We start from the raw sequence: 22,285 nt of genomic DNA, 5'->3' as shown, positions 1-22,285 counted from the left end.
TTAAACTCTTGACGTTTTTTATTTCATGAAAAGGATTTATTATTTTAGAAAAATACAAAAAAAAAGAATCCTGAAACTTTTATTTATGTTTACCATTTTTTTTTACAATGTAAAAAAAGGGGGATTTTTATCTTGTTTTGAGCTTCTTTGCTGGTCTCTGGTCAGCGTCAGCATCTGAGCACTTGTCTGCCACACTGCTGGTCTTCACATCGACGTCCTTCAGAAGTGGAAGCCTCTGCTGCTGGGCGATGGTCATGGCCCACAAACACAGCTCCAGTCTGTGGGGCGTCCAGTCCTGCAGGGGATCCACTGAGGAGAAGAGAAGCAATGAGCCAGCCTTCAGAAATGAAGTAAACTTTATTTGGCTTTTTTATTACACTGGTTAAAATAAAAAACCTTGAATGTCAAGGTGAAAACGATTTCTGCAAAATGATCAAAATGAATTACACCACAACAACTTGAATTCTTTCACTTTTTAAAGGCACTGAAAGAAGCTGCTTTCTTTTATTATTTTGACCTTGGAGACGAAAAGTAAGCCTGTCCCAGACTTGCTCAGTACCCTGCATACCCATCATGTCCTCAGTCATAACCTCACCTTTGTTTAGCTTTTCAGTCTGCTCCACCATTTTGCCCAGGTAGAGAGCATAGTGTTTGGCTGTGTACTGGATAGGCTTTAATCCTGGCACACTCTCCATGGCTTCATCAGACATGAATGCAGCTTGTTCTGGAGCTCCTGCAGCCAACACAGCTGGAAAAAAAAACATCAGCGTCCCATCAGCCCTGAATGTAAGTATGAAGTGAGTACAAACTATTCAAACAGAGGGCAGGGAATCTGGCAATGTAAGTACAACTCTGTGCACTTATTGACCCTGTGCTTACCTGATGCAGTGGCTGGGCCGACTCCTTTCAAGGTGCTGAGCTCTGAGATCGATGCCTGCACGTCAGGAAGAAGGCTGAAGGCCTTTCTGGAACATTTCTCCACAGTGTCCACGCTGTTAGAAGCTACCAGCTGCTGCAGCCGCGGTCTGAACTTTCCTCTCTGCAGAGAAGAAGCACACAGGGTCACTTCAGGTCACAGCTGATTGCTTTGTGACATTTTTAGTGTGGGTCCGTTAAGAGTTTCTTGAAGTTAATATAACAGAGTCTAGAAACCTACAGTCAGCTTCCACTCCATCAGTTTCACCAGTTCTGTCTGAGTGACATGTTTTTCAGGCCTGCTTGATATGAGTGTGGGCAGCTCCTCTTGATACCTGAACACAGAAGCAAACATACAACAAGGATCAGTTACATCTCATACTTTATTCATGGCACTGTCAACTAAACTGGAGTCCTATAAAACAGTCCAGCTGACATGTCAACAAATCTAATTCCATGACAATTGAACCCTCTCGGGGGATAAGACACAGTGACAGAGTTGCAAGTCTGTGAGCATTGATTTTGGATTATTTGATTAAATTTACACCTTCAACGTCAATAACTCTGATTGCCCCAGAAATCAGAATGACTCAAATATTAAAATCTATCCTATAATCCACTGGACGCCAGCTGGTTAAAATGTGTTACTACAGGTTTTAAAATGTGACAGGTGTTACTCTGATATACTGTGAACACTGCAGTGAGCAGATTTACCATTTGTCAAGGCTCAGCAGCTTTCCAGGTTTCTTGCCTTTCGTCTTGATTTCCACTACATCCCAGTATTTGTTGTACACAGTCCTCCACGTGGATGGATCCTCACAGACAAACAGAGTAGTCATGGTAACAGAGAGCTCACACCATCAGACACAAACACTGAATGAAAGATGTCAGCTTGTAAATAATCTTCTTCAGGGACTGGCTGCACAATTACGACATTTAATGCATTATCTAAACAGTGTAAACTATTCAAACTTGTTTGACTGAGACCTCGCTAGCTTTCTATTTAAGCCACCTTCTTCCTCCTGAAATCACCTGAAGAAAAACAAAAGTGACAAATGAACGTTCAACAAATTCCTAAATGATTGGCGTCTGTGACGGCGCTTCCGTTTTCATCCTACTGCATTCTCGCGAGATCTTAAAACAAAATACTACTTCCTTTAGTATCCTCTAGCAGTGAGCAACAGTTTCACAAGGTTTGTCCCCTTAAGTTCTTTGTTATTAACACTGCATGAACACCGTTACCCAGAATAACCTGTTTTGTTCACATGTCTCCAAATGTGTGACTTCATTGTTTAATTTGCTGCTTTTTGCAGAAGTTCTCAGTAGCTGCGTTAGCCGGCTAGCAGTAGCATCACATTGCTGTCATGTTTATGATTTGAGTTCACTGGACAAGAAGTTCAGCTGTTTGCAGACAAAACAGGAGCACTTTGAAGAAGGACTTAGATACGAGGTTTAGATACAACCAAATGAAAACGAACCGACTGAAAACATGCATCATTTAAAGGTATATAGAGGTGTGCTGTTAGAAGTCCTTAGGAAAAGTGTTAAAGCACATTTTAATGTCACATGGTGTAAGAACTCAAACTGACCTGAGCTCATCACACTGATGTTTATCAGCTGATTATTCAGGTAAACAACCAGAATGAGGCTTTTTTTAAGGACAACCCTGAAAACGAGAAGATAAAAATACAAATCGACATTAGGATTATAATTTTTATTATATTATTGACACATTGTATGTTATTACATGATGCTATTAAGTTATTTCTCAAGTTTAGAGAAAATGTGCTATATTTGTATTTTCGTCAGTTTAAGAAAAAAATTATGATTTGATTATCGACAATGATTAGCAATCTATAAAACAAGTGTACACACATATGTATGTGTATATATATATACACACACACGTATTACATGTATTTAGCACACATGCTTTTCTTTCACACATAAGTTGTCTCTCATGGGAGCTCATGAAGAGGACTCTGCGCTGCTCCTGACATTCATAAAGACAGCAGTTCTTCATCAAGTAAGTAATGATCCATATATCCAAGTAATATTTGATCTATGTTCTTATTTGTAAATTTGATCATAGTGTTTTGCATGTTTTTGATGTATCATCTACTGGCCTGCTCTAACAGTATTTTGTTGTTCTTGTTCAGTGACAATGAAGATATGTTATCTATCTTATTGTAATTAAGCAATTTTATTGTGTCAATGTTCAAACAGATGAAACACTGTTTTAATGTTTCTGTTACACACACTGCTCCCCTGCACCAAGTGCTCTAAATCTCTTTATCTGGTTTGCTTTACTGCCACCATTTGGTGGATTGTTGAACAGCTAGAATAACCTGGTGAAGACTGAGCAGTGCTGTAATAGTAAAATACTCAAATGTATTTGCAGTTTACCTGATCAATCTTGTCACTTAAATTGTGTCTAAACTCAGGTAAATCACTGCTGTGTTCACCAGGAACATGGAGAAGATGTCCCGGGTTACCACAGCCCTCAGCAACAGTACTGTTACTGGTCGGACAATGTTCTGCCACCTGGACGCGCCGGCCAACGCCATCAGCGTGTGCCGTGATGCAACGCAGGTGGTGGTGGCGGGCCGAAACATTTTCAAGATCTACGCCTTAGAGGAGGAGCAGTTTGTTGAGAAGCTGAATCTCAGAGTCGGCCGCAAGCCGTCTCTCAACTTCAGCTGTGCAGATGTTATGTGGCATCAGATGGAGGAGAACCTGCTGGCCACCGCTGCCACCAATGGAGCAGTGGTCACTTGGAACCTGGGAAAACCGTCTCGTAACAAGCAGGACCAGCTGTTTACTGAACACAAACGCACTGTCAACAAGGTGTGCTTCCACCCCACAGAGGTGTACATGCTGCTCAGTGGCTCACAGGACGGCTTCATGAAGTGCTTTGACCTTCGCAAGAAGGAGTCTGTCAGCACATTCTCAGGTAGAACATGATGTGATGATCATCACTGTTTTTCAATTCATAAAAGTGAAATGCAAGAAGGGACATATTTTAAAAGATTCTTTTTACCTTTGCAAATAAATAAATGTATTCTACATATTTCCACTGGATTTGAGAATTGTTCCTAAACCATTTCACACTGATGTAACATAAAATACTTCTGTTTTAAATCAAAAGTGTTGTTTTTTACGTTTATATACAAGGGAAAGAAACTGTATCTGTGATTGTTTATTGTTTCCCATTGTCTTGTCTTTAGGTCAGTCGGAGAGTGTCAGGGACGTTCAGTTCAGCATGAAGGATTATTTCACATTTGCTGCTTCCTTTGAGAATGGTAACGTCCAGCTGTGGGACATCAGGCGGCCGGACCGCTATGAGCGAATGTTCACCGCTCACACCGGTCCCGTGTTCTGCTGCGACTGGCACCCTGACGACAGGTAAGAGAAGGGGGGACTCTGTGACACTAACGCTGCTCAGAATCTAAACACCCTAAACATCACATTTCCTTTTTAGGGGCTGGCTGGCCACTGGTGGAAGGGACAAGATGGTGAAAGTGTGGGACATGACCACAAACCGGGCCAAGGAGGTTTACTGTGTTCAGACGATCGCCTCAGTGGCTCGGGTCAAGTGGCGGCCTGAGAGGAAGTTTCATTTAGCGACCTGCTCCATGATGGTGGATCATAACATCTACGTGTGGGATGTTCGCAGACCTTTTATTCCCTTTGCCACCTTCGAGGAACACAAAGATGTGACCACTGGAATTGTATGGCGCCACCAGCACGACCCTCACTTCCTGCTGTCTGGCTCTAAAGACAGCACACTCTACCAACACATGTTCAAGGATGCCACTCGTCCTGTGGACAAGGCCAACCCTGAGGGTCTGTGCTTTGGACTTTTTGGTGACTTGGCCTTCGCTGCGAAGGAGAGTCTGATCAGCAGCGATGCCAACAAGAAGCCGTACCCTCTGGGCGACCGCCGCTACCCCATCTTTTTCTTCAAGAAGCCGGACCCGACAGAACAGTTTGCCCACGTGTCCAGCGCACTCAGCGTCTTTGAGACGGACCTAGACAGTAACCGCATGGACTGGTTTGTCAAGACAGCGCAACTCTACCTCCTCAGCGGGAAGCCGTTTGCTGAGCTGTGTGACCACAATGCCAAGGTGGCTCGGGAGCTCAAAAGACCTCAGGTGTGACTAATCAATACTGACACAAATTGATAACTATGTATTTATAGGAAGTCGTGATTGTGATTAAAAATCTCTTTCACATGAGGAACCCGGTCATGATAGCAGACGTATAAAATCCCAAAACATTCAAAATGACAAACATTTGAAAAAGAATGCTGTGTCATGTAATCAAGCTAAACTTTGGAGGCTTGACAGATTCTGATCTGAAATAAATAATAGACATATTACCGTTAAACATTTATACAAAGCAAATGACTTGCTACTTAAGAATCATAAAGTAATAAACACCCTGGAAAGAGGATTGATCCAGGGCAAGAAGCAACTATTTAATTATTAACTAATCTGCTGACCTTTGTTTGATTTAAACGTCTTCTTTTTCCTGTACTAAGGTTTCCACAACATGGAGCATGCTGAGAATCATGTTCTCTGACCCTGCAAACCTCACAACACCCGGTCCAAACCTCAGTAAACTTGGCACGTTGCCTTTAATGAACAGGTAGAGATGAGCATTTCATTGTTGCTCTGTCGGCCTTTTCCAGGCTTTCATGCTCATTGAGTCATGCTCTCAGTTTCAGCATGAAGGAGATGGTTTCAGGGATGGGCACAGAGAGCAGACTGGAGCGCGGTAAAGGGGAGAGCAGACAGGACAACATCCACCTGGAGCCCGGGAACTCGCACATCAGCAATAATAATGAAGGTGAGAGTGAACATTAATACTCGGAGATGTCAGGGGGGCGTTGTCCATAATTTTCTTGTGGCTATTTTCTAAGCCATTCTTTTACGTTCCCTTCAGAAAATGAGGAGACGGAAGGAAGCGAAGGCCAGGCTGAGTACATGTTCGGTGATGCCGAGTTAGATGACGACGACCTTTACTCTATGGAGCAAGAAAACCAAACGGGTCAGTCACAGTCCCGTCTGTGAGGAATCTGAAAAGTTGCTCACACCAGTTGTTGCTATTTATAACTCCCTCCTCGCTCAGCGCTCTGTCTAATTTTATCCACGCTGCTTTTGTCAAAACAGAGGAGCAGGAGTACACGCTGCCCCAGGAGGCCTTCCAGCTGCGCCACGAGATCATGGATAACCCGTCAGCTCCAGAGCACCTTCAGCAGGACAAGGCCGACTCCCCACATGTCAGCGGCAACGAGGCAGAGGTCACATGTCTGACACCCATCGAGTCCTTCTCACTCATCTCCATCTCCCAGCCGCTGTTCAGCCCACATCTACCAGCCAGCTTCTTCTGTCCCATTGTGAGAGAGATGCTGAGTCACTACGCAGAGCAGGGTGACGTGCAAATGGCGGTGTCCGTGCTCATCGTGTTGGGGGACCGGATCCGTAAAGAGATCGATGATCTTACACAGGTCAGATTCCAAACAAGAAAACACACAGCTTAAATCTCTTAGGATGATTGTGTCTGCAGAGGGAATTATTTAAAAACAAAAAAAAAGGTTCTTAAAGTACAAAAACAGCTGATATTATGCTACAAAATGTAAGGTTGAATGTATTTGCAAACATACACTCATCTGCCACAGTATTGGGTACACCTTGCTAGAATTAGGTCTGACTCCCTTTTGCCTTCAGAACTGTCTTAGTTCTTTGAAGCGTAGATTCAACAAGTTACTGGAAACATTCCTCAGAGGTTTTGTTCCATCTCGGCATGATAGCATCGTAGCTGCAAAGTTGCTGCAGGTTTGTCGGCTGCACATCCGTGAGACGAATCTCCCGTTCCACCACATCACAAAAGGTGCTCCGTTCCACTGAGAGCTGGAGAACCAGGAGGCCGTTTGAATAAAGTCGACTAACTGCGATGTTTAAGAAAGCAGTAAGAGATGATGTGAGCTTTGTGACACGGCACGTTGTCCTGCTGCCAGGGAGCCACAGAAGATGGAAACAGTGTTTCCATAAAGAGATGGACATGGTCAGCGACAATACTCAGATAGGCTGTGGCGTTTCAACGATGTTCGATTAGCACACAGGGTGCAAAATGTGCCAAGGAAATATCCCCCACACCATGGACCCATGCTTTCATGCTCACCCAACCATCTGAATGCCGCACGAGAAATCGAGACTCATCAGACCAGGCGGCGTTATTTAATCTTTTACTTGTCCAATTTTGTTGAGCCTGTGTAAATTGTAGCCTCAGTTTCCTGTTGGTAGCTGACAGGAATGGTCCCTGTTGAGGTCTTCTGCTGCTGTAGCCCCTCTGCTTCAAAGTTCAACGTGTTGAGCGATCCTAGATGCACCTCGGTTGTAGTTTATTTGGGTGACTCTGATCTCTGGCATCAACAAGGCATTTTTGCCCAGAGAACTGCCGCTCACTGGATGTTTTCTCTTTTACCGAACGTTTTCTGTGAACTCTTGACATGGTAGATTAGCAGCACCATGCCACGTCCAAAGTCACTCTTTCTTCCCCGTCCTGATGTTCGGCTTGAACTTCAGAAGATCGTCTTGACCATGTCCACAAGTCTAAATGCATTGAGTCACTGCCACGTGATTGGCTGACTCGATATTTGCATTAACCAGCAGTTTTAACAGCTGGTCGGTGAGTGTAGCTCCCGCGTGTGCAGTGTCAGCACTTTAAGGGTGCTTTAGACTTTGAGTTCAACTTGAAATAAACTCCAATCACTGCGGTTTTCATGCATTTTGTTTCCATCTCAGGAGCACTGGTACATGTCTTACATCGATCTGCTCCAACGATTTGAGCTCTGGAACGTGTCCAACGAGGTCATCAAGCTGAGTACGTGCAGCGCCATCACCTGCCTGAACCAGGCGTCTACAACGCTGCACATCAACTGCAGCAACTGCAAGCGGCCAATGAACAACAGGGGCTGGATCTGTGACAGGTATGAACCGCCTCATCATCCTCTCAATAAAAAATAAAACATTCTTTCATGGTTCTAAACTTTACCGCATTCGTTATCCTGAATAGCTGATCTTACTAATTCTATATTTTTGTTAAAGGGAGATTGTTGTTTGGAAGTAAAAGTGCAGTTTTCCTTCACCTCAAAGTATTTTTTTACTATTCTATTTTTTTACTGTTCACCCCAAGACTCTTTTGGGGGGAGACCTTCTTATCTTGTTTTTACACAAAGTATAAATCTACTGCTAACAGTTTGCAAACTCACTTACATGGACAGACAGGAATTCAAAAACATTTGGAAAAAGCCAAATCCACCAAACAATCGCGACCACTTCCTGATTAACAAAGCAACATTTTTAGTTAGTTTGATCAAAGTCTGCAGCATAGAAAGTCAGAGGCGACAATATTTCTTGGTAGTGTCCAGTGAACACCTTTTAATGTCTCCATTTCATCCTACAAGCGAAAACTACGCTGAACATTTGACGTCTCTCCTCCAGGTGTCACCAGTGTGCCAGCGTGTGTGCGGTGTGCCACCATGTGGTGAAGGGACTGTTTGTGTGGTGTCAGGGCTGCAGTCACGGTGGACATCTGGAGCACATTATGAACTGGCTCAAAAGCAGCGCGCACTGTCCTGCTGGCTGCGGTCACCTGTGTGAGTACACCTGAAGTCTCGCGGCGCTCGGAGGGAGCGGGAATCAACCTGTGACACCGTTTTTAAAACGCGCTACAGACAACCAAACATGTCCGCGAACATCCATCCAGGCCTGGCGCTCTTTTTGTGTGCGTTTGAAAAGAGATGAGCTGAAGGTCTAGTGGAGCAAACACACGTCATGTGTGCTGTCATTTTTGTATCTGAATAAGTAAAACATGTATATATGCAAATGTTGTGATAGATATTCCAATGACATCGTTTTTTAACTCCTCAGTTTCATCCTGGAGTCTTGTTAAAGATGGGCTGTGAATGTCTGTACATACAACTTATTTTGAAGGACTGTAGATAATGTAACGTTAATTTATGTCTCACCATCCAATACATACTGAGATGAACATAGTCGACCTGCACCAGTGAAGTCTCTTTTCTCAGCTTCAATGAATCAAAACTGGTGAAACATTGCTTCAGTTTATTCAAAGACAGTGAAGTGAAACTCGCACTGAGCTCAGAATATATTCCTTCTGCTGTCCAGCACGTCCGGTTTGCAGCCCTTGTGTTGTTCCGGGGAGGATACAAGGCCTCGCTCGGGGACTCCTTAGTTAGACGAAGAACACTACTCGTTCACTTCACTCTCATGGGTGCAGAAGCTGGAAACCTGCCAACATCTCTAAGTACAGCTCAGAGTAACATCAGTGTGTTAAGTTACTGCTCACAACAGAACAGCTTTCACTTTGATAACCTCTGTGACATCACACGACCTCGCAGCCTCATACCTCCTGATTTGAATGATTTTTAAAATGTGTCGCTGACGGGCGGAGAATATTTTAATCAGTAAAGTCTGAACTCATAACTCTCATTGTGTTTCTTTGGACACATTCACAATCATCACAAGTGTTTTTATCTTAATCCTGTGTTCGAGCGTGTAAGGACAACTTTACATGTCAGGCTGTATTCAAGTTTAAATATCGTCCTGTCCATCGTGAGGCCAGAGCACTGTCGGCTGGATGTTGCTGTGTCCGCATCACCTGCTGAATATTAACTGGAACAGGGTTCAAATGGCATCGACTTGTTACTGAGCAAAAACTGTCTTCACATCATTTTACTGCAGAGGCATTCACATTGAAAACAACCACATCTCTTTCTGCCTTTATTTTAATGTCAGACTGCGTTTAACTGCTCCTTGACGTCTTCAGTGTTTCCCACATTTAGCTAAAGCAAAGGTCTGTCTCTTACAAATGTTTGTGATATTTCTGTCAATTTAAACAGAGTGGAAAAATCAAGCCATACCAGTTTATCCATCAAAAGGAGCTTTATAATACAGAACCAAATACAAAGCATTTCTCTTTTCTGTTGAGTAACCACTGGATTGCACCCCTGAATCATTTCTAAAAGTGGCACGTACGTTAAGAGAAGAATAATAATCATTTCATTCTTACCTCTGCATCTCCAGAGTTTCAGCACAATGGATTGAAAAGATCTGCCCTGCTATGAGAAAATGTTTCTGCATATTGTTACCTGACAGCTTTTAGAAATCTATCTACATTCAGCAGGACGTTTTTTTTCTAAACACGTAAAAACAGCAGACAAAGATTTAATTTGATTGAAGTACAGCTAGAACCTCTTTGAACTTCTTCAACTTTCAAGACAGGAACCTCTTCTGCTGGTTGTATGAACTCTAAACCACAATTCATTCAAGAAGAGAGTTCACTTTTTTTTTTATACATTTCACAGCGTTAACCATCCTTGAAACTTGGATCAGTCCTCCTCCTCCTCCCTTCTTTCACTGCCTGACTACAGGAGTCCAGTTTACACCAGCACAAGTGAGTCAGGGTCCAGTACCCCTCCTGCCTGTTTGTCCTTTCCCTGCAGCAGCCGCCCCGCGCTTGTGCCGATCTGGCGAGCTCTGCTCCGTCAGCCAATCCCAGAGGAGCAGCAGGTCAGGCTGCTCGGTCTCTTAGCCTTACCGGTTCTGCAGGGTCGGCCTCGTCTCTGGCCTTACTCATTTCAGTGAGATTGTTCCGGGTGGTTGAATCACCCGCCGTCGAATCCTGGCAAAAAGCCTCCTCTGAAACAAACACAAAGGGTACTGTGTCTTTAAAAGGACTTCCCTAAGCGCTTGTTAAGGCCGTCAAGTGGAAGCTATGGAGTTTTAGGTCCTCACCTGGAGAGGTTAAGGGCGCTCCCAACTATCTGAGACTTTTTCAGGGGCGCTTAGTCGCCTCAGACTCTGCAGCACTGTTTGCAGTTTTCCCGCTGTGATGATGAAACAACATCTTTACAATCATCCGAACATGACCACGCAAAAAAAAAGAAATCATGGGCATTTCTCCATCTTACCCAGTTCTTCTTCGTAGAAATCCAGCTTCTTTATCAGCTCTGCTACGTCTGTCAGCCCATCTCCAGCTGCACGTACAAGCAGAATACATTTACTAATTCTGTTTTATAATGACACATATAGAAGAGTTTGTCCAGCACAGAAAACCTCATTTCACCTTTATCACCAGTGTCATCTTTCATGTTGTTTTCCACGCCAGTACTGGAGCTGCTGTTCTGGTCAGCAGTGAAACGGGAGAGCAGTTTAGTGAGACAGGCTTTGGACTCTGCCAGAGTGGCGCTCATGTCCTGAGCATAGCGGTGGTTCTCCACCAGCTCGGTGTGCACCCTCCTCCACGCCATCTTGTCTTCCATCAAACATCCCTCCATCACGGTACGCAGCTCCTTCTCCTGAGACACCTGGCTCTGCAGGCTCTCTGACTCCTCACACCGCTAAATGGTTGGTTCAATGAGGGCAGAAGTTTTTTGTTTTTTTTCTCCAGTTGGGTGATAAGAAAAGGTTGAATAATAACATTGCAGTTTCAATATTTGACATTACCTTGTGTAGCTGAATAGCCATCTCCTGCATCTCAGCCTCAAGCTGGTCGGCATACGCTTGTTCCAGAGCGTCGCTGGGCGGTCGGGCATTACTGTGCCACCTTGCAATAGCAGACGTCATCTTACGTTTTGGTCCAAACAAACTGGAGAACAAATTCAGCGTTTCAAAAATAATGATAAAAAAAAAAAAAGAAAATCAAAAGTGCTGGGTGATCATGAAAAGGAGCCTCGTTTCTTACGTGATCCCTACTTCCTTGAGATCGTTTTCAGTCAGAGTGAGAAATATCCGCAGGTCGATGTCTTGCTCCTCGAGTACGGGGAGATACTTTGAGAAGCCGATTTGCTCCAAGAACTCGGCAAGATCCTGCAGAAACACACGATTTCAAAGCTGGAAAAGAACCCCAAACAGAAAAACAGTGAGCAGTTAATCAGACGTACCTTTGGGCCAGTGTAAGAAGGAGGAGGGACAAGAGCTGACCGCATCCCACAGTTCATTGCACCAGTGGCGTGAGCTGTATCGTTGCTTCCATGGCGACCTTTTCCTTTAGAGTAATGACCTTTGTTTACTCTGCGAGAGCTGCTCTTCTTGCACTGGTCAGAGTCCTGATGGTGGAAAAAAAACCCTGGTGAGTCAAAATGTTAGCTGAAAAGACTCTGAAGCATGTCTCTGTTTGCGTGTTGAGACCTCGTTACTCTCCACGGAGCCTTCCCAGTTGAGACCGATCACTTGCGGGAGGCCTTCGCTGCTGCTGCTGCTGCTCCTCATGGTGGGCATGTCGTTGTCGAAGAACGGACTGTCGTCTGCGGCGTGGTACAAAATTGTTGCGTGGGCAGATTTCAAAAGGGACATTACGTGTCGGCGTTTTTAAAAGTGAAGACGTGTTTTCACCTCTGCTGCTGTTGCTCTGACCGTCGAGCTCGTTGATGGGAGACGTCACATCACGGTAGCAGATGGCTTCACTCTGTTCACCAATGTTCTGAAAGGTCATGTAGCCCGGAGGAACTGAAGACGGCTCTGAACACAAAAAGTATAACAAGCTGATTATAACTCTCATTTTAGATCGATTCCATTCTGACACATGGCTGGTATGGATTAGGTTCATCGGACTGGTTGAATTATGTGTGACACTACCACACAGTTTGTTGGAGCCTCCTACTCGGAACTTGGCGATGGCCTGGGGTCCGTCGTGGATGCTAATGCCTTTAGCTCGGTTTCTGTTTCTTATCCTCGGGGGTGCAGTGTCTGAGTCCTCGGAGGAGCTCAGGTCTTCAAAATGTCCTGAAGGACACACACATACAAAGACCCGGAAATCAGAAAATAAAAGACATACAGAAGATGTCACTGTGTATTGCAAAGGTTTAAAAGTCAACGGTAAGCTTCTACAAAAAGTACCTGGTTTAATCCTTGGAGAACGCAGGTCGATGAGGCTGACGATTTTGGTGTATCCGTACATCATTGCTAGAGCACGGGCAGTCTCTCCTTTTGCATTGCGATCATCCACTTTAACTTTCTGTAAATGATGTCAAACAAAACCGATTCCGATTATTAGCTGCTTTGTTTGATTTCAGTGCCTCACTTTTTCTTTCTTCCATTCAGAGAGCACATCAGTGAATGGTGATCAGCTCACATGATCAAGCAGGTACTGAACAATGATTTCATGTCCAGAAGCAGCAGCCTCCATGAGGGGAGTGAAACCAGACCCCGGCTCCCTGTGGGGGACAAAAAAATAGGAATGAACACTCGGTCTGAATGGAGGGTTACATCAACTTTGGAATGAAATTAAACACTGACTTCACATTAGCGTTAGCATTGTTGTCCAGCAGGAACTTGACCATCTGCTGGTGGCCCGTGCTCGTGCAGTGGAACAGAGCGGTCCAGCCTCTCGAGTCCTTCAGCTCCAACTCAGCACCTTGCTTTTAATTTAAGAACACTTCATTTCAGAATCTGGAGCCCTTGACTGCCTTTGAATTTATTCTTTTCAGCTCTGCAAATCTGACGTGGAAATCCTGGTACTTAATTATGAAGTATTAGCTCTTTGTGCCATGTTTAATGGCACTTATTACAGAGGCATTAAAAGTAAGTGGCCTTAATGACAAGTCACTGAAAATCTCCTCCTTTGTTATGTTTTAGCCACCTATGACTCACAGGCCTTGTTCACATTGCACCTCCAAATCTGATTTTTAGCACATCCAGATTGTATGTGGTTTGATTTTTTTTTGCTAGTCTGAACACATGAGATCTTATTTTTCCCAAATCGGATTCAAACCACACACGGGGGTGGTTTCAAATCTGATTCCTACAGATCTGACTCAATCTGAACGTGTCGGTCGCTTCAATGTGTCTTCTGTGTCACTCTCAATGCGACACCATTGAAAAATAACAATGACGTAGATCCGACAGGCCGGAAGTTAACTTTGGTCAGTGAAAGAAAACAACAAGAATCAAAACAAACGTAGTAAAAGAAGCCTGTGTTCAGACTGCTCCATAAAATTGTTTGCATCAGAAATTGTTCATAGAAAGGATACCATGCCATGATACTATGCCAAATATGAAGTTTTAACAACTTAACAAAACTTTCAAGTTTGTAAAGTCAAAGCTACATTTTGGTTGAGTACAATCTGCCAAACAACAAAGTTTGATGTTTAAAATGCATCTACCACCTGGATTCTGATGGCATTTAAACACAACAACAAACAACACAATCACCATTAATTGTTTAGAGTGAAGTGTGGAAACTTTGCATAGAGACTAAAAGTAAAACTTATCTAAACCCACAGACAGGTGTACTGTTACCTTTTTTTGTGTGTGTTTACCTGAAGCAGAAAGTATGCAATACTTTCATTCCCACAGCTTGCTGCCAGCATCAGCGGAGTTAACCCTTTAGTAGTGGTGGCATTTACATTCACACCAGCCTCCAGCAGCAGATTGGTGATGTTGTCATGGCCGATGTAGGAGGCATACATCAACGGGGCCCACCCTCCAATGTTCTTACCATCCAGATCCACCTCATGTCTGAAGAGACACGATCAGACTGTTTAATACACACATTTGTGTCAAAGGAATGACAGCAACATTCAGGAGACTATAATGTTAAAGATGTGATGATTACAGGACCTACTTTATATGAAAAATAAGATGATTACAGGACCTACTTTATATGAAAAATAAGATGATTACAGGACCTACTTTTTGATGCACTCTGCCACCACGTCGTACTGTCCGATAGAGCAGGCCGTGTGCAGGTCCAGAGGGACATCCAGCTCCTCAGGCCGCACAAAGGAGTCACCCAGCCACAGAGAGAGACTGGCACCCAGCTGCTCTGATTCACTGGCTTCATCACTGAGCTCAGACATCTTTCACCTTTTTCTCCTCACAAACCTGCAAAGACAGAAGCGAGACTAAACACCCCAGTTAAACAGAGACTACTAAACTACATAGGTACATGTTGGTCATAATCGTGCAACTTTTTACGAATAAATTAATTTAATCCAAGTTCCTTTTTTATTTAAAACGTACTTTATGCGGTTTTTTAAACTTTGAGAGTTGTTTGGTTAGCTAGCTCGAGATTAGCGTAGCAGGATAAAGTTAGCCCCGGTCTTAACACACACTTTCGGAATAAGCGCTGAATATCGTAATTTACCGTATTTATCGACAAATAAAACTGAGGAACTAATACTTCTAAATTAAGTGTAAATGTTATGATGTAAAACTTACTGTTCGTTTTCTCAGCGGCTGAAAGTTTTTTTTATGTGTGACCCTGAATTATGCCCGTGTCGAAACATGCCCCGCCCTTTCCTGTTTATGGCTGCTGAACTTTTTCTTTCGAGAACACGTATAGTAAATATACTGATATATAATATAATACATATATTTCGTCATTGATATCAACTGTATATGTATATTTAACTCATACAAATATTAACGCTTAAAATGCTGGATCTTTCTTATCACTATGCGTCTGCGAATCCAAATAAAAAAACAAATCAAAAGAAAAGCATCCCTTCAGTAATGAGCTGTATGAATGACCAAAACTAAACTAAACATTGAATCATTTTCTGGCATCAAAAGTTAAAAATAAAAGAAAGATTGGAAACCACTAACCTAAAGTTATGCTGACAAAGTTAAAGTTTTTTTCCCCCCTAAATAAAATCTTATACTCTATTTAATTTTAAAAAATGTACCAAGGGCCTCAACAAATGAACAAACATTTTGTCACCTTTGACCCTCAAAACACCAACAATTCTCTTACAAGAGTAGCAACTGATGAGAACAAACATTACAGTAGAAATCTTAGTATGATTGTTTATCGTTCTGTTTTAATTATAAAAAACAAATGCAAGTTAAAAAAAAAAAACTTAAAATAATTTTATTTAGAAACAAACGTGGCAGTCATTTCAGAACAACTTGAATATCAGCATTTTGAAAATAGTATGCGTTTTGATTTTGATCATTTTTGCCCATGTAGTCCCTTATTTTCTGCACAGGGTATTGTTAAAATCCCCCCAACAGTGTCGATCACATTGTATGGTAATATGTGTCTTCAGATCACAGGTCAGAAGAAATTGAAGTGGAACTGTTCCTTTGATGGGGTGAAGACAAAGGCTGACGAAGCTTGCTCTTGAGTATGTTCTTCCAGGTCTGTATCTTGCGATTTGGCTTCTGCTCGGCGGTGGAAAACACACTTTGGAGAATCTGACACAGCTTTCACTTGAGCTGAAGCAATTTCTGCCAAAAAGGGAAAATGTTGTCAAAAAACAGAACTTGAGGGAGCTCCTTTTTGCACATAAGCCACTTTTTTAGGAAAACAAATCATGCTACTCCTACAATCCACTCACCGCTATGAATGAGTTTGTACTGTTTGCTCTTCTCCTCCTCCATTTTCTTCCTGTAGTCTCCAGTCATGGCTCTCATCACCTGCCTCTTTTTGGCCAGAGGAGCTTTGGAGCTTTGTAGAGTCTTCAGAGCACGAGAGGCTTCCTCCTCTGCAGGGAGGAAACGGTTAAAGCATCACAATTAAAAAAGATTTACATAAGACATTAAATTGTTTTTACTTGATATAAATGGAATACTTTGCTTTGGTGTTCCCTTCTTGGACCTCATTCCCGATTCCAGCTGCTCGATGCACCAGTCCAGCTGTCTGTTCAGCTGCTCCTCTGCACTCTGAAAGCCATTCAAACATCACACCACATGAAACAAACTAGATCTTATGATGATTACTTTAAAGGAAAACATTTCACACTGACCAGCTCTGTGTCCTCGCTCTCTTGACTGCCCTCCGCTGAACCTGATGTTTGCTTCATCTCTGTGCTTCCTGAGGAATTTTTCTTTCCAGATTTCTTCTTCTTCTTGGCTTTTGATTGCACTAATGACTCTGAGGTAACCTCTGGCATGGCCAAAGGCTTTTCCTGTTGGCTACTCGGGGAAGATGTGCTCACGGTTTCTGTCATCTCCATGTTTTCTATAGGTGGGTCAGAAGGGATTTGAAAGTTGAAAGCAAAAGCAGAGCTCTGTCCTGTTGAAGTTTTCCTGCTTGCCGAAGGTTCAGTGATGGATGATGGCGATGTTTCCACCTGAAGAGCTGCAGAGTTGTTGGGTAGGAAGTTAAACCTGAAGACGTTGTCAGTTCGAGTCCAGAGCGGTTTTTCAGATCTTTTTTCAACAGGAACAGAACTGTTTGATTTGGGTTCAATATCTGGCAAATGGACAAACAAACGAGTAAACAACTTGCTTCTGGAGGCAGTGCATTGTTTTCAATCTCATATCCTCAACACTTGTTTTAATAGACAGATAAAATGAACATATTATAAAACTACAGTAGCCTATAACATAACTAGTCAGTTTATGCCTTTTGCTGATTTGATTAAAGTTAAATCAAACACATTTTGTGCGGCAATTAATAGCCCAAACACACAGTAAAATTGTATGGATAAGCTTGTGGTGGAGTTAAGATTTAAAATACAATCATAAAGTACCTATAAACTGCAGACTTGGATCGGTCATGCTGAATCTTGCGGTGCTGCAGGATTTCTACCAAAAGGTTCCAGCTTTTCTTACTGACACTAAGAAGCTGTAGTTTAAGTTTTTGTCAATGTAAAAAAAGGAGCGTCATTTTAATCCAAGATTTAGTCCTGTTTTTTTTAAACAAAATTAAGCTGTGTTCATAAACTCGCCACTGGTGTTACCTTGAAAGAGATCCGGTGGATATATATACTTTGCCGTGTATCGTTCCGCTCTCAGTAAAGTGAAGAGACAGAAATACGAAATGTTCATTTCAAAAATTATAATAATGTATGAATGCGCATACCTTGCAGGCCGGTGTCTTGATACATGAAAATAAAGGTATATTTGGCAACATTTTAACATGTATGAAGGTCCTGAATTAAGTTGTACATAATTAGTCTTTAAAGAAATATTGTTGATTTGAAACAGGAAATGTGCTGTTTTTTTAGACAATAAAACATATATGTAAGATAATATATACGACTATAAGAATCTTTGTCACACTGTTCAAGTATTTCCTCACCAGCTTCTCACATCATTACCAATTATTATTTTGTAATTTCAACTCATTTTATTTTTTAGTTTATATTCTATTCTATTATCGCTAAACTGAGTATTTATTGTTATTATTGTTATTGCATAGCCTGAGAAACAGTCCTTACATTTCACTGCACATCTGAACATGTGACAAACAAAAATCCTGAATCTTGAATCTTGAAACTGGACCAAAACACAGGCCCAGCACTGCTTCCTGGGTAGATTTTGAATTAGGGGATCAACTATGACCACATCAGTGAATATATCACCATATAATCACCATGATATCACTAAATACCGATTCAGCCAGTAGTTAGGAGAAGCATGGTTCTTTATGTGGTTCTGTTGCCCTTTGCCCAGGTCTCGCAACATTAACTTTTTACACATCATGGGAAAAGAAACAGCACCTCTGTGCAAATGTGTTGGTTTCAGGAATAAACAAATCAATCAAGTTTGATGAGAGATTTAAGTAGTTATATAAACTTAAAGACGTTTTTGTTACTGTACTTCGAATGCAGAGCCAGTGAGCCTCATTTTCTCCTCAGCGAATCACATTCCGTAAAGGATTTCTCTCTAAACCAATCATGTGGACACAGGGGTGGGACATTAGGCGCAGCGCCCCTCAGACTATAAATACCGCCTTCTGCCAGCGGTCGTCAATATCATCGAAGACAAGCGAAGAGAAGATACCAGTCTTCTGAGAAACGAAAAGGTATAGACACATTTCTTCGTACGTTGTTTAGTGTTTGATATTTGTTATCGTAATGGATATTGTTCTTTTACATTTCGTTGTCTTTAAACGTGCTCAAAAGGTTTAATCACTTTTAGACTCGTTGTAATGATCACACACTTGACAACAAAACGGCGCGCGCAATTTCCCATTAGCTTACCGTTATGCTATGTTTAAAGTTTGTTTGTTGAACTTTGATAACCAATAAACCCCTGTCATTGGACGTAATATTTAATTAATGGTTATCTGCTGTGTAGGATTGTATATAAATCCAGCGGGGAAGAAAACGCCGTCTTGTGGATCTCTGTGTTGGGTAGCTGGCGCCATTTTGCAACCGTCCATGCTAGCTTTAAATTTGCTCCCCAACAACAACAGCCGTCTGAAACGTGTGTTTCTCTTCGAGTTTAATGGTGGCGGGTTTCCCTCTTATTCTGTTTTATCATTCGGCGTAACGAAGGCATAGCTTGCACTTTTTAAAATAACCTTAGTTTGAGCTCGAACTGACTGCTCATCGTTTTGTTTGTAGAGTTACCAGTTATGAAATGTTTGTTTTTAATGAAGATGAGGGTCACGTGGTCACAGCCTGGTGTTACTGCGGCACACGCATTACCAGTAATCTATATAAGGGGGAAACTGCTGTTGGACATTGTTTCTGTCGTAGTTTGTCTCATCTTTTGTGTTAAATTAGCAGGTAAAGGATGGCTCGTACCAAGCAGACCGCTCGTAAATCCACCGGAGGAAAGGCGCCCAGGAAGCAGCTGGCCACCAAAGCTGCCAGGAAAAGTGCGCCATCCACCGGCGGAGTAAAGAAGCCCCACAGATACAGGTAACTGATCAGATTCATGGTCCTCTGCACGAGCACAAAAAGCCAAGACTGTTAAGGTTTTAAACGAGGCATGTATTTGTTGTTTTCAGGCCCGGAACTGTTGCCCTGAGAGAGATCCGTCGTTACCAGAAGTCCACTGAGCTCCTCATCAGGAAGCTGCCCTTCCAGCGTCTTGTCAGAGAAATTGCCCAGGATTTCAAGACGGATCTGCGTTTCCAGAGTGCAGCTATTGGCGCTCTACAGGTGAGGGAGAGAATTTCAACTAACTTTTTTTTTTTTTTTTTTTGTCATGAGTTATAAAAAGCTGCTACAATTTTTGCTGTTTTTCTTTGTAGGAAGCCAGTGAGGCTTACTTGGTTGGACTGTTTGAGGACACCAACCTGTGCGCCATCCACGCCAAGAGGGTTACAATCATGCCCAAGGATATCCAGCTTGCCAGGCGAATTAGAGGAGAGCGTGCATAAATGTTGTGATTTTATCTTTTTAGTGGGGGTGGGTGGGGAGGGGGTCTGACTTGGGTTTGTTTTGTAAATCTTGATATTATTACCAGCATGCGTTCTACCATATTCTTTGTAGTTTCAGACATTTGTTTTGTACGTCACTTGCCAATTCCCTTTCACTCTTGACTTTCCCCTGACTGTACTATTCACTGTAGAGTAGCGCTTCTCGTGTATGTAAATGCTGAAACAAATATTCCACTGCCTTCCTCAGGTTTGCGAGTTTATTTTAGAACCCTTTTACTCCTGTGTGCATGTCATGGGATTTCTTGTGCTGTAAATAAACTTTCCGCTACCTCAAAATCTCGGTCTAACTTTAATTGTGTTAAAATGATGATTCCAGCATCTACTCTGCCAGACATGTTAGTAATTAAAGTAAGGGCAATTTGATGCATTTAAGATCACTTTGGATGCAAGTTCTTTGAAAAAGCAGCATCAGTAAGAATTAGTAACTTCTTGAGCCAAAGACATGGCCAATAAATGTAGCCACCACAAGAGGGTGACATTTAACTCAAAACCTTGAAATGTATTTTACACTGGCCTGGCATATTTTCCTTAAATATCCAATAATTCATACACTAAATTTGTTGTCCTGGTTGAGTCGAACACAACTTGAACATTGCTAAGATTTTTTTTTTTTTACAATGCATGCTGTAGGACTGAGAAAATATAACTAGACTTTATATGGGACTGAATAAAAACTATGCATAAATGTAAATACACTAGTAAAATGAGTGGTCACTCAAAAATAGAAAAATGTGAATCAAAGGTTTTCGATAACCTTAAGACTTCAGTAACATCTGCATAGGAATATATAACTTGAAAAGTGAAAAGGCAAAGTTGTGGCTTAAATCAAGGCATTTTAATCCACGTTCTCAATCAATTGAAGCTTGACCAAAGGCATTGTATTGTCTGGAACAATTCATTTCTTGCTGAAATAGAAATCCTGTAGCACAGAACGGCTTCAGATTAATGATCTGGCACTACAGCAATAACTACAAAGAATCACAATAAATATAAGCTCAAATATATACATGAAGTTCCAGATTTGTCAACCTGAATTTTTTTCCTCTTCTTCGTCGGACAACAAGCCCGGTAGCTGCTCATAGAGATTCTTCTCCAGCTTGGCGTCTATGTCTGTCTCTTCTCTCATTGCACACCAGAGGAGGAAGGCGCTGGCACACAGGCTGATGGGCAACACCTTCCACCAGGGACGCTGAAACTTGCTCCCCAGAGACTGTTCCACCTTCCAGGTTCTGTGACTGGCCTTACTGGTGGAGAACTTGATTGGCTCATCTTTCACCTCTTTTTCATCATTTGCGGGTTCAGCTGCCCTCCGGGAGCTCAGAGAGAGAGACCTCACACAGTTCAGTCGGCTGATTAAGACACAAACACACCAAAGATCATCAGAGAGAAATAAAGATTAACATGCAAATACTCACATCAGTCATGAAATGTGATGCATATACTGTCGGTCACACTAACGTGTAGTGTACATTGAACAATCCAATAACCTGAAAACCAACCTTGAACAACGGCAGGTTACGTTTTAACTCCCAGAATGTGTCATCTGATAGAAATGATGCGATACCATGTTGTCAGACTTGTAGGGAGAGTTCATAAAATTGTTTTTAAAAGTTGGGACCCTGCCATCATAATTTATAGTGTTGTAATTCTCTGTTGTTACTATGGAAACCACCAAAGTTAAAGGACATGTGTTATATGTGACATATGAAGCTCACAGTAGCAGAAGACGTTAAAGATGTGTTATTGAACAGATAGATGACACATGAGTCACTGGACACACTTTCTCACCTTTCTGATGTAAATATCCCCCGACCGGAAGAAGATCGTATCAGACCTGCGAAAACTCGTCCTGCTGTTGTAGACATCTTGAACAAATGGTCATCTTAGGATTTACTATGTTGGGTCAAAGAAACTTGAGGTATTCTTACCAAACGCACCTTGGCTAGGTCATGTAACGCAATGTTGTGCGACCTAAAATTCCTTCCGTGTTGCAGTTGACCACAGAGTTGAACGGTTCCGCTTAAATGAAAAGAGAACCTGTCTCTGTTTATGTCATCAAATTGTTTGTATTTATCATTCGATAATCAAAGTGTTTTGATTAAGAGGAAAATGTTTTACACCCAACAAATATGTATGTGGTTTTTAAAAGTGTTACGAGCAGTACGAGCGTCATTGAAGTAGTGACGCAGGTCAACCAATAAGTGATCAGAGAGACAGA

At 42.3% G+C, this 22,285-nt stretch overlaps 6 protein-coding genes across 11 annotated transcripts; 2 read left to right on the top strand and 4 right to left on the bottom strand.

Moving 5' to 3' along the window:
• Positions 1-2,425, bottom strand: LOC306817553 (uncharacterized protein). Of its 2 annotated transcripts, XM_079334528.1 has the most exons (6): positions 2,363-2,425; positions 1,630-1,730; positions 1,157-1,250; positions 880-1,039; positions 596-748; positions 1-309 (listed from the first exon to the last, which is right to left on the bottom strand). In XM_079334528.1, exons 1-6 carry the CDS (start codon positions 2,411-2,413, stop codon positions 128-130), a joined length of 741 nt encoding a protein of 246 aa, XP_079190654.1. In that variant the 5' UTR covers positions 2,414-2,425; the 3' UTR covers positions 1-127. The 2 variants fall into 2 exon arrangements, with proteins under 2 accessions (XP_079190654.1, XP_079190655.1); XM_079334529.1 differs by lacking the exon at positions 2,363-2,425 and having other exon boundaries at positions 1,630-1,982.
• Positions 2,016-8,980, top strand: wdr24 (WD repeat domain 24). Of its 2 annotated transcripts, none has more exons than XM_079334523.1 (11): positions 2,016-2,108; positions 2,867-2,941; positions 3,384-3,868; positions 4,143-4,320; positions 4,397-5,069; positions 5,459-5,565; positions 5,639-5,766; positions 5,863-5,967; positions 6,090-6,427; positions 7,725-7,909; positions 8,424-8,980. In XM_079334523.1, exons 3-11 carry the CDS (start codon positions 3,388-3,390, stop codon positions 8,590-8,592), a joined length of 2,364 nt encoding a protein of 787 aa, XP_079190649.1. In that variant the 5' UTR covers positions 2,016-2,108; positions 2,867-2,941; positions 3,384-3,387; the 3' UTR covers positions 8,593-8,980. The 2 variants fall into 2 exon arrangements, with proteins under 2 accessions (XP_079190649.1, XP_079190650.1); XM_079334524.1 differs by having other exon boundaries at positions 3,360-3,868.
• An 888-nt stretch (positions 8,981-9,868) lies between these two features.
• On the bottom strand, positions 9,869-15,270 carry anks3 (ankyrin repeat and sterile alpha motif domain containing 3). 3 transcript variants are annotated; one of them, XM_079334527.1, is made up of 16 exons: positions 15,165-15,270; positions 14,637-14,828; positions 14,264-14,462; positions 13,242-13,363; positions 13,078-13,159; positions 12,843-12,960; positions 12,582-12,728; positions 12,339-12,464; positions 12,135-12,250; positions 11,888-12,052; positions 11,689-11,813; positions 11,451-11,592; positions 11,071-11,344; positions 10,916-10,981; positions 10,740-10,831; positions 9,869-10,643 (listed from the first exon to the last, which is right to left on the bottom strand). In XM_079334527.1, the coding sequence occupies exons 2-15, from the start codon at positions 14,801-14,803 to the stop codon at positions 10,749-10,751; spliced, it is 1,932 nt and encodes a 643-aa protein (XP_079190653.1). In that variant the 5' UTR covers positions 14,804-14,828; positions 15,165-15,270; the 3' UTR covers positions 9,869-10,643; positions 10,740-10,748. The 3 variants fall into 3 exon arrangements, with proteins under 3 accessions (XP_079190653.1, XP_079190651.1, XP_079190652.1); XM_079334525.1 differs by having other exon boundaries at positions 12,339-12,728; XM_079334526.1 differs by having other exon boundaries at positions 12,339-12,728; positions 14,637-14,848; positions 15,165-15,236.
• Positions 15,271-15,795: 525 nt separating this feature from the next.
• cUnh8orf33 (chromosome Un C8orf33 homolog) lies at positions 15,796-17,677 on the bottom strand. Of its 2 annotated transcripts, none has more exons than XM_079333712.1 (5): positions 17,423-17,677; positions 16,694-17,142; positions 16,520-16,610; positions 16,286-16,432; positions 15,796-16,175 (listed from the first exon to the last, which is right to left on the bottom strand). In XM_079333712.1, the coding sequence occupies exons 1-5, from the start codon at positions 17,448-17,450 to the stop codon at positions 16,003-16,005; spliced, it is 888 nt and encodes a 295-aa protein (XP_079189838.1). In that variant the 5' UTR covers positions 17,451-17,677; the 3' UTR covers positions 15,796-16,002. The 2 variants fall into 2 exon arrangements, with proteins under 2 accessions (XP_079189838.1, XP_079189839.1); XM_079333713.1 differs by lacking the exon at positions 17,423-17,677 and having other exon boundaries at positions 16,694-16,908; positions 17,021-17,110.
• A 914-nt stretch (positions 17,678-18,591) lies between these two features.
• Positions 18,592-20,343, top strand: h3f3d (H3 histone, family 3D). Its single transcript, XM_079333740.1, has 4 exons — positions 18,592-18,699; positions 19,406-19,543; positions 19,633-19,786; positions 19,879-20,343. Exons 2-4 carry the CDS (start codon positions 19,416-19,418, stop codon positions 20,005-20,007), a joined length of 411 nt encoding a protein of 136 aa, XP_079189866.1. The 5' UTR covers positions 18,592-18,699; positions 19,406-19,415; the 3' UTR covers positions 20,008-20,343.
• Positions 20,344-20,990: 647 nt separating this feature from the next.
• On the bottom strand, positions 20,991-22,208 carry uqcc4 (ubiquinol-cytochrome c reductase complex assembly factor 4). The gene is made up of 2 exons (XM_079333546.1): positions 21,856-22,208; positions 20,991-21,416 (listed from the first exon to the last, which is right to left on the bottom strand). Exons 1-2 carry the CDS (start codon positions 21,930-21,932, stop codon positions 21,092-21,094), a joined length of 402 nt encoding a protein of 133 aa, XP_079189672.1. The 5' UTR covers positions 21,933-22,208; the 3' UTR covers positions 20,991-21,091.
• Between the last annotated feature and the right edge of the window lie 77 nt (positions 22,209-22,285).

Source organism: Symphodus melops, assembly GCF_947650265.1.
Source record: "Symphodus melops genome assembly, chromosome: 21".
Classification (NCBI taxonomy): domain Eukaryota; kingdom Metazoa; phylum Chordata; class Actinopteri; order Labriformes; family Labridae; genus Symphodus; species Symphodus melops.
Note: the sequence above shows the minus strand (reverse complement) of the source record. Positions and strands in the feature narration are given on the sequence as shown.